Source organism: Cebus imitator, unplaced genomic scaffold, assembly GCF_001604975.1.
Source record: "Cebus imitator isolate Cc_AM_T3 unplaced genomic scaffold, Cebus_imitator-1.0 Scaffold127, whole genome shotgun sequence".
In the NCBI taxonomy this organism is placed as follows: Eukaryota; Metazoa; Chordata; class Mammalia; order Primates; family Cebidae; genus Cebus; species Cebus imitator.
This window is the reverse complement of record NW_016107442.1, coordinates 747,346-760,413: the sequence shown is the minus strand read 5'-3', so window position 1 is coordinate 760,413 and position 13,068 is coordinate 747,346. Positions and strand designations below refer to the sequence as shown.

At 38.6% G+C, this 13,068-nt stretch overlaps 1 protein-coding gene across 3 annotated transcripts in view; it reads right to left on the bottom strand.

Annotated features, from left to right (window-relative positions):
- Positions 1-13,068, bottom strand: part of KCNIP4 (potassium voltage-gated channel interacting protein 4) — a 974,830-nt gene that overhangs the window by 241,995 nt on the left and 719,767 nt on the right. The window contains exon 1 of one of the 3 annotated variants that reach the window (XM_017540611.2): positions 10,894-11,847. The exons of the other annotated variants lie outside the window; for them this stretch is intronic. Coding sequence (XP_017396100.1) covers positions 10,894-11,005 — 112 coding nt within the window. The 5' untranslated portion in view covers positions 11,006-11,847. Of the gene's footprint in view, positions 1-10,893; positions 11,848-13,068 lie in introns of those variants that run through there. 3 annotated transcript variants of the gene reach the window in all.

The window sequence follows — 13,068 nt, the reverse complement described above, 5'->3', positions numbered from 1 at the left end:
ATTCAGTAAAGGAAGTAACTGCAAATGTGGTGGAAATAACAAGAGAACTAGAATTAGAAGTGGAGCCTGAATATTTAGCTGAACAACTACAATTGCATAATCAAACTAGGACAAATGAGTAACTTCTTCCAGATGGGCAAAGAAAGTAGTTTGTTGGGATGGAATTGAATTCTGGTGAAGTCTAGGTTGGAATGGAATGAGCACTGGCTTCAGCTTAAAGTCATCAGCTGCATTAGTTGCTAACATGAGAGTCAGCGTGTCCAAGCTTTAAAGCTAGACATGGACTTCTCCTCTCTAGCTATGAAACTTTTAGATAGCACCTTCTCCCACTAGAAGGTTGTTTAGTGTAGTCACCTTAGCTAGACCTTCTAGGTAACTTGCTGCAGCTACTCCATTAACATTTGCTGCTTCACCTTGCACTCATGTTCTAGAGATGACTCCTTTCCTTAAACCTCATGAAACAATCTCTGCTAGCTTCAGACTTTTCTTCTGTAGCTTCCTAATCTCTCAGCCTTCACAGAGATGAAGAGCTTAATGGCCTTGTTCTGGGTTAAGCTTTGAATTAAGGAAGGATTGTGGCTGGTTTGATTTTCTATTCAGGTCCCTAAAACTGTCTCCATATCAGCAATAAGGCTGTTTTGCTTTTTTATCCTTTTCGTGTTCAGTGAAGTAGCACTTTTCATTTCTTTTGAGAATGATTTCTTTGTATTCACAATTTGGCTAACTGGCAAAAGAGGCTTAGCTTTTGGCCATTCTTGACTTTCATTATGCCTTCCTCACTAAACTTAATACTTTCTAGCTTTTGACTTAATGTGAGAGATGTATAACTCTTCCCTTTACTTGAACATGTAGAGGCCACTGTAGGATTATTAATTGGCCTAATTTTGATATTGTTGTGTTTCAGGGGATAGGCTGGCCCTCTGGAGAGGGAGAGAGACTGGGGAACAGCCACTCAGTGGAGCAGTCAGAACACACACAGTATTTATAGATTAAGTTTGCAATCTTATATGGATGTGGTTCATGGTGCTCTTAATCTGAATTCAATTACTTCTGATGTATGTAGTACAAAAATTTCTCTAGTAACACCAAAGATCACTAGTCACAGATCACTATGACAGATATAATGAAAATGTTTAAAATATTGTAAAAATTTTCAAAATGTGACACAAAGACACCAAAGTGAGCACATGCTGTTGGAAAAATGGCACCAGAAGGCTTGCTCAGCAGGGCTGCCACAAGCGTTCGCTTTGTAAAAAGCACATTATCTGCAAAGCACAACAAAGTGAAGTGTAAGAACACAAGGTATCTCTGTGTTGCGCCTGTATCATTGAGCCTTTACAACACACTCCACATAATTCTGGACACTGTGGAAATACAGGGAAAATTAACACTGCTGAGGTAGAGTGTTCTCTCTTGCTCAGATGGAGAGAAAATGAATGAACACAAATTAGGTGATTTGAGGGACAGTGCATCAAGGTTTATTATTAAGTGTTGTGTTTGCTGTACCATGTAACTCACGAGTGAATTCAGATCAGGAAGAACGGGTGGTATTAAAGAGAGGGTGGGTTTCACTTGAAATGGGGAAAGAAGGGTGGCCTTTGTGTAGGAGAAGGAGTTCTGGGAATAATAGTAGCCAGGAATTAGAAACTGAGATCAACATGAGGTGTTCCTGGAAATGCTAAAGTAGGTTTTATCAATTGGCAGTGGTTCTCAGGGCTGCTTGACGCTCAGTGCTAAAAGTGTGGCTGAGATTCAGCTCAAAGATCACCTCGGTGAGTCCTTTCTGATGCTTCCCACTTTCTAAGTAGGATTGGTTAGTCTTTCCTTTATATTCATCTAAAATCTACGTAGATGTGAGGCCCAGGCAATTTACTAAACTAATTGGTATGTTCATTTATATATAAACCCAACTTAGACAAAATTGTGTTTTTATGTTCTCAATGGCTAGCACAGTTCTTGGGACACAGATCACATTTGAAAACTTTTCTTTTCTGGATGATTGAGTAAATGATTATGCTAATAATAGGTGTGATGACTATGCAAAGCAAAGACAGCAATGAAATTAACACTATAAATAATGCCCAATATTTATTGAGCTCTGTGCGCTAAGCACTGTGCTAAGGAGAATTTTAACAAGTATCACTTAATTTAAATTTCCAAATAATGCTATGAGGTAGCTGTGACTATTATTCCATTTCACAAATGAGAGAACTGAGGTTCAGGCAGTTATCAAATTTGTCCAAGATCACAGCCAGTAAAAGGAATAGCTAGAAATGAATTCCAAGTCTATCTCACTTCAAAGACCATGATCTTATCCACTACTTATCCTTTATTTTTAAGAGAGTATAGACTTACGGTGATTTTATTTTATTTAACATTTGTTAAATGAATGTATGTGTCCTAGACTCAAAAGGTTCAATGTAGTGCAACTGTCTGAATAGCAATGTAATTTTAAAAATTGAAATGAGTCTAACAAATCTATGAAATAAGAGTTTACAAACTCAATAAAAAGAGTATATTTCCAACTTTTCTGAGACAATAATACCGAAAATGAAAACCAACAGGACAGGGCACTCTGGCATTGACTCATTGTATGATAATATTAGACAGATGGCTTAATTTATATAACAACCATCTAAGTTGGTTTAGCAGTGTGAAATTAGGGAAATGGAAGGCATTTTATTCAACAAACACATATATGCTAATTCAAATCACTTGACAATTTGGCAGACAATTCCACCAACCCCCTAAAAAGAGACTAGACCCCCCATCCCCTCAATAATACAGAAGGCACAGAAAAATCCAGCTAAATTTCCAAAAAAGAATAAGTCATCAACCTGAGATCCCCTTCTCAACTTCTCGATCATTCACTTTATTGCCAACTCTAGAACAAGGGTTGGCAAATTACAGTGGTGGGCCAAATCTAGTCTATTGCCAATTTTGGTATCATCTGCCATTTTATCCATGTAAAATAATGGATAAAAAAGCAGACATTAAATAAATATATTGTGACATATGAAAATTGTATGGGGTTCAAATTGGAGCATCTACAATGTTTTTTTAGAACATGGCCATACCCATCTGTTTGCGTATTATATCTGGCTGCTTTTGTGCTACAACAGAGTTAAGGAGTTGTGACCGACTGCATGGCCCACAAAATCTAAAATGTTTATTGCTGAAAAAGCTGGCTGGCCACTGCTTGAGAATCAAGCTCAGCAGGTGTCAGACAACTCAGTGCAGAGCATATGGTAGATACTACGAGTTTGACGTTTCCGATCTATTACCGAACTCAGTGGTTCTCAATGTTTGGCCCCTGGACCAGCAGCATAATCCTCGAGTAAGAACTCATTAGAAATGTGAATTCTCAGACCCCAATCTCAGATTTAATGAATTGGAAACTCCATGGGTTGGGCCCAACAATCTGTATCTACCAGGTCAGCCAGATGATTCTGAAGCATTCTTCAGAGAACGGCTAGTCAAACTCAAGAAACTGGAACATGCCACCTGTCGTTTCAACAGTTACAAGAAAGACACTTACTGGTTCCTATTTGTGGATGAAGAACAGAGCTAGATATTCCACTTATATTTTAGTATTCCCTACAATACTCTTCAAAGATTAGGATTATTAGCCCCATTACATGGAAAAGGAAATTGAAGCTTGGGAGGATTAAGTAACTTGTTCATAGTTACTGAATTAGGACCTAAACTGCTTTCTAGTCTCACTCTGCCTTCTGCCTTATTATGTGAGAGAAAGACAAAAGCCCTGTGTGCCCCTGGAAGGAGCTAAGTGGTTTACTAGTTAGGTCTTGGTGTTTTCTTGTTGATTATAAACCATTTCAAAGAATATGGACATCAGAAAACACTGCTGTGGACCCATGGGTGATCAATACAACAACAAGAGCCCTCTATAATCATGTTTGAACAGAGGAGAAAACATGAACTTTTTTGAACTTTATTTCTTTTTTTGAGACAGCATTTCACTCTTGTTGCCCAGGCTGGAGTGGAGTGGTGTAATCTCGGCTCACCACAACCTCCGCCTCCCAGGTTCAAGTGATTCTCCTGTCTCAGCCTCCCAAGTAGCTGGGATTATAGGCATGTGCCACCATGCCCAGATAATTTTGTATTTTTAGTAGAGATGGGGTTTCATCATGCTGGCCAGGCTGGTCTCGAACTCCCAACCTCAGGTGATCCACCCGCCTTGGCCTCCCAAAGTGCTGGGATTACAGGTGTGAGGCACTGCGTCTGGACAGACATGAACTTTAAACCACAAAAATAATAAAATATCCCCTATCCCAGCTAATATGAGCAGCTGCTGCTTCTTTACCTATTAACAGCTTTCACCTCTGTCTTCACTACTTGTAGATACAAGTAAGAACCCAATCACAGCATGACTCTGACTTCTTGACAGCATCCTGTCCAGATCAATGACTTGCTCCCTTAAACCTTCTCCAAAGGCCCCAAAATGAGCTCAAACCCTGTAATATGTCTAACACTCTCTGAGACATTCCACATATCTCTGCAGTGTGTATTCTCTCTCTCTGTAATGAATAATAAATGAAAATTATTCAATCACAGGTGTGTTTCCTGATGGTTTTTGGCTGGAGGGTATGATAAGTATAAATTCCATTCCCCTTCCTCTCTTCTCATTGTCCACTTAAAATTGTAGCTCTCCTCTTCCAGATGGGGTGAGGCACAGGTTTCCAAAGTAAGTAAAAATAATTAGAGCTGGAAAATAATCGTCCCCAAACTAATCAGTATCAAGAGCATTACCAGGTCCAAGCAGAAACTTTGTATTTTAAATTAATGAATTTTTTAGTGCCAAACTGTTTACAAAAATGATTTCAGGAAACTGCCTGTCTTTTAAAAATACAGTTCAAATTTCTGCTTTTAGTTTCTGGTCTTTGCCTGTCAAAGTCTTGGCTCTCTCAACTCTTGAGATTTAAAATGTCACCATCTTCATGCAGCCTTCCCAAAAATCTTCTACATGGGTCTTGTCTTTGAGCTTTCTAAAGGCCTCACTCCCTCTCAAAAGACTTTTTCATTTTAGATTAGTTATTCATGAGCTGTCTGGCCTCTAACCAACTGAAAATTTCTTGAAGGCAGTAAAACACCTGACTATCGTCCCTTCCCTTCCACACAGTAATACATATTTGTTAAATCTTAGCAGTAAATCTAAACATTTTTCCAGTTACAGAATTGAATGTGTTACTTTTCTAGCAAACCAGAGATCATATAAGCTGGGATTCTGCAGCTCATTGTTGGATATCTTAATTGAAATTGTCTTCCTGGGTCAGGAGTTCTAGCAAACAGATGTTTTTGGTGTTTCTTCACCTTGCAAGGGGATTTTGATATGAACTCTTACTAACAGAAAAAATATATGTAACAAAAGTCTTAATCAATGAATCAACAGTTTTTAGGCTACTATGGAAACCGGAAAGTGATTTTGGAGTTTATTTATTATGTGGGATAAGTAGAAGAGTGCTGGCAATATTCCGGCATGGAAGCAAATGGCATTAAGGCCATAATTCTTCAGTAACTTCCAGACACCAAGCACTGTTCTAAACAGCAAGGATAATTGTACAATCAAGGAGAAGGAATAAAACTGTCAACTCCTGTCGTGCTTTTCTATTGTTGTTCCAGGAATTTCACATGGTGTATCATGGCCCTGTGCTTGTTCATGGTGTTACCTCACCCAATGTTTTGCATATAGTATTTGCGTAAGCACCATTCTTGCATACCAATCTTAGACACTTCTCTTCGCTCATAAAACCAGGATTAGAGGTCACCTCCACCATGGAGTCATCTCTGATTGCTTTCATTTCCTCTACTTGGACTTAAATACTTTACATTCTTCTTGGATTTTCTTGTACTGGTCTATTTACCGTGAAGTATTACATTTTATTTGTTTGTATTATTTTTCTTCTTATGCAACTAAGAATTCCTTGAAGGCAGCAACTATCTTTAATTGATCTCTACATTCTGGATCCTAGCCTAGTGTCTGACATACTGTAGACAATCAAGAAATATTTGTTAAATGCAAACCATGTGAAAACAAATGGCAAAGTATTGGTAATTATTGAAGCTAGATAACAGATATATGACCATTGATTACACTATTTTCTATACCTTGTTTTGTGTGTAAAATTTTTCAAAATAAAAAGCTTGCAATAATTGAAGACCTTGTAAGATATTCAATAAATCTATCCAAATTTATAAGTTCCTACCACAAATGGAGCAACTATACTTACAGCTATGATCTCTGTGTATTCCACATTTCCTTCTTTTCTCATTAGAAAGATATTTAATAAACCCAAACAACCTTGCTCTGAAATAAAGTATAATTATGTTGTTTCCAAAGAGCTGCAGGTCATGGATATCATATTAAATGAGAGCTTCTGGAAAAACTGGAAATGGACAGTTCTCCCCATATATTTTATTGAGGAGGGAATTCTGTGGATTTGTCCTTCTAATCTCCCATCAGAATTGCTACAACAGCATAACTAGTATCTCTGCTTCCCCTTTCTTACCTCTGAATTCATCTTCACCTACTCTCAGGTTGACCTACCTAAAACATGGATCTGTCCCACTTGCTCCCTCAAAGTTGGAGTCTTTGAGTCAATGGCTCAATAGTTAGAAAATAAGTGTGTACTTCTAGGGTTGAGCCTTAAGTAACTTGTCCAGCCACATATTTTGTTTTAAAGTTCTTAGACCCATGTGCTACAAGCCATATCCAAGTTACTGTCCTAATCCATGCAAGGCACCCACTGTCTGTGCTTAGAGTCACAACTCAATTTCTTTGCTCAGCCTGGAATTGTCTTCCTGGATTTTTCAATTTGGGAAACCCTTCTCCCACTCCAAGATCCTTTACAACTATTTTTTCTTCTCCATTAAACTTTTCCTGGAGTCCTTTCCAGAACGAACCATTCTACCTGTGCTTCTACAGGCCATGGCTTGGGCCTATGCCCAGCATTATTCCTGCTCTCTTGTTTAGTAAATAGCCTCCTTTACTAGGATGTAAGCATATTGAGGGGACGTTAATGTTCATCTTACACTTTCCCGCCTTCTCAGTCAATGCCCAACAGGGGACCCTACACACGTTAAAATTCAATGACAAGATTACGAGCTAAAGTATGAAATGATTAAGCTTGAGTGTTCCTTCTCTCCCCTTACTAATGAGTAGATATGTGCAAAATTTCAAATCCCTATATTAAAATCACATTAGTGATTTTTTTCACAGCCATTTTGTTCCCAGTAAACCCCAGATCAAGATTATTTTTAAAATATATTTAAAAGTTTTAAATTTGATTTGCCATGTTGTTTTGTAAGCTATATTTCTATTTTTTCCCTTATAAGAGCTTTTGGATCTTTAAATGGGTGATCTTTATCACTGACATAATTGTAAAATACTTTTGAGTTCCACACCCCATTTCCAGCTAAAGCAAAATGGCACCATTGATTGTAAATCACATTAGTGATTTTGATCCTCCTTACAAATTGCTTTTGTGTCCTAAGTCTTAAATTTCAATGAAAAGTTTTTCTAAAATAAGACTTTATCAAAATTGGAAACTAAATTAGAGAATTGTTTCTCTTATCCCTTTCCAATCTATGTCTAATTCTCATCAGCATCAGAGATGAAAATATTAAGGCAATACTGCTTTATCTCAATATTAATATGGGCCCTCTTATTCAAATAGACTGAGAAGTACTTTCTAATTTATTATATACAAAATCACAGTGGAATAAATGTTCCATGATGGTACCACTGAGGTATCACTGCTTCCTGAGGACAATGTGTAAGCTCAGTGCTGCCAAAAAGAAGTTCAGACTTCTACTCTGTGCCTCCTCATTGTCACTTCACCACCAAAAAAAATAAAAAGGCGAATTCTCTGGTCTATTGTGTATTGTGGGTCATATTTTCTAGATGGTATGATCTTAGCGAAGAGTTTAGCAATTTACATTGGGATAACCCTGTCAGCCTTTATTATTTGTAACTAGAGAGAATGAAGGCTCTGGTAATTTAATTTTTTATGTGTGGTTTGCACTTTAGCTTCCTTTTTTCCTTAATCCTCTATTTGGCTACTGATCAAAGAGTCCAAGTTCTGTTTCTGCTTAGACAATGTCATAGTCTAAAGAAAGAGGCATGAGGCCTAGGACAGAGGGGTCACCTTCTCATTGGGCTTCATCATTGGACTCTACTTGAACTGGACATTCATCATGATTGAATGTAAGTTACATTTGGTCAAAATTCAGTGCAGACCCTAGAGGTTTGAAAGGGGCTGAGGAGACCACTTGGCTTGCATTTGTCCTAATCTTGCCTCTAATCTATGACAAAGATCAGTGGTCTGACTTAGCTCATTTATTTCCCATGCTTGGATCCCATGCCTGTATTGAGGTCAAAGCTTTGTAGAAATTATGTGCTATTGTATGATTTTATATCTTTTAAATGCATTTGCCACAAATATTTCATGTGGTAATAACAGCCATTTCAGGATGACTCAAGAATTCCAGAAACTTCTCATTTGTATTTTCATTTATTCCCTTTCTCAATATTAAGGAAGACGTATAAAAGTATGTTATAGCAGGAAAAGCACTGTATAGGAATCAGTAGTCTTTGGTTTTGATCCTGCTTCTGATTCCAATTACATTTGTCTTATGACAAGTCAGTTAACCTCACCGGACTGTAGTTGTCTCTTATGTAAAGTAAGAGTTGGACTAGACTAGTATTATCTAACATGTGTTTCAGAGGAAAAAGGGAATGATTCAACAAGTACATGTGGATCTTCCCTTATGTTTGGTGAGAACCTGCATCCTTGTATTTTAGCATGATCATGGACTCCATAATCAAAAGTTTATCCAGCTTACTGGACATTTCACATAATATCTATATTATATTTATGAACATCTATATGTGTGTGTGTGTGTGTATGTGTGTAGATATAGAAATACAGATTCATATGTGGATATGAATATGATTTAGATATCTCTCCCAAAGAAGACATTACAGACCAGCTCAAAATTTCTAAGATTCTAGTTGGGGGAGTCAGATTTACAATCCTAATTTTCATTTTGTTGAAACTCAAATTTGAAGTTTGAATCTGCAAACTTTCAACTTTAAGTGATATGAAACAGACCTTGAAGAATAAAAGCTGAATCGTTGCCAGGGGCCTTACACTTCGGACTTTTGATTTTAAATTTCTATGTTACTAACACTGACCACATAAGAACTGTGCTCTATCCTCATAGCACTGTGAAAGTTGACTTCCTCAATACATTCTTGGAGGTTGTCCTTTAGAACCCAGCTCTGAAACCACATCAGCTCGAGTGTAATGCACTAAAGTTGGGGGCTACCACCCAATTAAGTCCAGAGAACAAAAACATGGTGACAAAATGAAACAGAAGAAAATTATTCCAATCATAGAAAGTGAAATTACTTGTACTGTATTAAGACGCCAGAATTTAGTGTATTGAGGCAGAAATCTCAAGAGAAAGCAACATTGTGTAACATTGGAGAAGCCTAATTATGCATTGATTTCCTTCAGGGGTTAAACAAAATTACTGTGAAATATAAGAAAAGGAAAAAGAACTAAATTCTGAGGTTTTAATCCCATTGCTGTATTATTTGTATTGTGTCTAAGCAGAACTTATTAAGAATACTTTAAAGAAGATATGAAGATTACAAGAGAATGTATGTTCTTATATTAGTCTAAACAGTTAAAATCTACTGAACCTACTTTGAAGGAAAAGAAAGGACTTTCTGAAGATAAGATACATTGACCATTATTAACATATTAACAGAAACGACCTGTATACCGGATGTGGTTTGGGATGATGTCATCATAGCTAGCAGGTCTTAGCTCCTGTAGTTAGAAAGATTACAGAACGCATAGGCAAGTTAAAATATTTCCACCTTCCCACATTAAACACAATGTGAGAAGTAAGTATTCATAACTTGGCAAAAAAAGATCATATCCATATCTGGAAGAAATATTAGCAAGTATCTCAGGGACGCCATTCTTTCACTAAGGAAGAAAGAAGAGCTTGCATATAGAATTGATATCAAATGATTTAGGTTTAAATGATTCAAAGTATATTATTTTAATAAAAGCAGTATTTTGTAAAAGTATGTATATGTGTATGATACATACACATATATTCAAATAGTTAAAGCAAAGTTAATCAACTTTTTAAAACTCTTCAATCTTTGAATAACAAAATTCATTTTGGATAGCAAGAGTAAAATTTCTATTAGATGGATCTAATATTTATTGATAGCAATAGTGCTGTTCCATGCTTATGAATTCCCACTCAGGAGACACACGAACAATAAGACTCAGTGGGGAATGCAAATGAAACACTTTTGCAGATTAAGCGTTCAAAGCACATTTTTGTTGAGCACCCGTTAACTCAATTTTATATTAAAAGCTTACCCATTTTATATCATAATAAACAACCCAGGTTCACCCCATACCTCCTAACTAATGAGGCACACATAGATATTCTCTTCACAAATCAAGATATTCTTCCATAGGATGAAATCACTAATGACATTAAGGCGTGGTAGCCAACATGAAATTGACAACCAAATACCAACCTGTATTATCACTCCATAGGATAGAGTCCTAACTCCCCACCTTAGAAACACATTTAACCCACAAAATACTAAACCCAAGTAGATTTCAAATAGAAAGATAATAGCACAATATCCCTTCCCTTCTAATATCAAGTATCTGGATAAACCAAAATGAACTGTCCAGTCGCTAGGATACTCTCTGCCCAACATGCATATTTTAAAACTTTTGCTTTGGATATTAAGCCTTCTCAACTTCTGCAGCTTCTGTATCTACTTCTAAACCTGACCTGCCCAACAGCACAGACTGGGAGCGACCACTTTACCTTCTGAAAAATCAATCAGTCCCAGCAAATGAAGCAGCTTCAGAGATGCACATATAATCACAACAATACCCACTGTTTGCAGTCCTTCGGACTCCCACTCCAGAGTCAACATCCTCTGAGCTGGCAGAGCATCCCAGCCTCCAGACTCCTTTGGAGAGGAGGGAGTTAATTACAGAATCGTAGCAACGTCAGGCTTGGAACAAAGGCTTGCAAGGGGAAAAAGTGAGCAGCTCCTCGAAGATGCACCCTGCAAAGCCGGCAGCCCCCCGGGGTGAGGACAGACCTGGGCTAAAGTCCAGCCTCTCATGCTGATCCTGACATTTGGCTGGCGGGGCTCCCCCTAACCACAGCGCGCGGACCTCTCCACTCCGCGCTGCAGCCAGCGGGCGAGTACTTCGACTTCAGAGCTGCTGCGAGGGAAAAACGTCTGTCGGAGAACTGGAGACTTCGCAGTGTCCGTGGCGAGAAGGGACACTCCTAGGAAACTTGCTGGGGAGAGCAACGCGGGCTCCCCTCGCTGACGCAAGGCTGGGCAGTTCTGTCCGCGCGCTAGTTTCCTGCCAGGGAAGCTTGCGAATGGCTCCTTTTTTGCCAAAGCTGGTGCTCTCCCCTCCCAGAGCCTCCTCTGGGAGACAGCTCAGCCGCTCTCTGAATGCTAGGAAATAATCAGTTCTGGTGGCTGGTGCCTACGGGCCCTTTCTGAAAGCCCCGGTGGAAGTCTATGGGCAGCTTTTTCAGGGAGAAAAGTGCAGGAGCAAAGCTCCACGAGTCAATGACTGTCAAGCAAGAACACCTGAGCCTCCCTGCCACGCCACTCCTTGTTCTGAGCTCCTCTATCACGTCAGGTGCATTATTAAGGGAGATTGATTTAGTCCTTATATTTACAAACGTGGAGGGGGGCGTGGCGGAGCAGTACTAGTAACACCTAAGATGTTCATAACTGTCCCCTGGAAGGTGTGTACCGCCATCATCCTTTAAAGTCTGGCCTCAGCCTCTCTCAAAGCAAAGTTTCACAAACTTCTCTGATGATAAAAATAACCTGTTTTTTTTTTTTTTTTTTTTTTTAAAACAGGCTCATCAGAGGAGCCTGGAGTGTGTGTCATTGAGTAAGAAACCCAGGTGACTCTTATCAACTGGGAAGCCTGGACAGCACTGTCCGCAGGGATGCCATCAGCGTGGTAATCTAAAACAATCCAAACAGACCCTGTGCTGTGCCAGGACCACGCTGGATGAATGACTCTGTTGGTTAGCTCCACTCTGCTGAAGCCCAACCTAAAAATGGAGGTGAAAAGAATCAACCCGGACCCTGTATGTGAACTGGAAATATCAGGGTTTGTGTGTAATAGCTCAGACCCCCAGGGACATTTGCAAGTTCCACTTTTTTTCTGCCGTGTGATCTTGTGCAAGACACTTAACCACTCTAATAACAGGTCCTAGTCTATGAAGTCAAGATCATAATACTTCATTTAAAATTCTCCATTTAAAGGGAATTATGGGAATTAGATGTGATCACAATAATAGTTAACATGTACTAAGCATTTACTATGTGCTCATCAATATTGTAGTGACTTACTAACAATTAACTTATGGCTACAGCTCTATGTGGTCAGTATTATAATCATCTTAACTTTGTAAGTGAGGAAAACAAAGGGTGAAGAGGTTAACTGACTTGCCAAGCAGTGGGCATAGTGATGGGAAGACAACAGGCATTCATTCTTTCATTCATTCATTCGCATTTATTAAGCTGCTACTATGAGCTATAAATGGTAAATGAATGATCAAATAATGAACAATGATCAGTTCTTCCTTTTGGGGGCTTATAGTTTAATGAGGAGGCAGGCATGAAGTAAAATGTGACCAGTAAATGCACCATCACTGGAATAGATATCTCTGTGCAGTACCACGGGAATACAAGGAGGGAAGATCAACTCTACTTGGGAAAGGGCTTGGTGGTATCAGGAAGGAGACTTTATAGAGGGTGTAACCATCCAAAATGGTAACTTGTATCATTACTAGAAGTATTATAGCATACCATGCTCAAGTTTTGAGGTTGGTAGACCTGGGTAAAATACTAGCCTGTTCCTTGCTTGCTCTATGACCTTGGAGAATCCGCTCCATCTCTGAATCTCAGTTTAAAATGGGAATGTTACTGGCCCCTTCTCATGGTTGATGTAA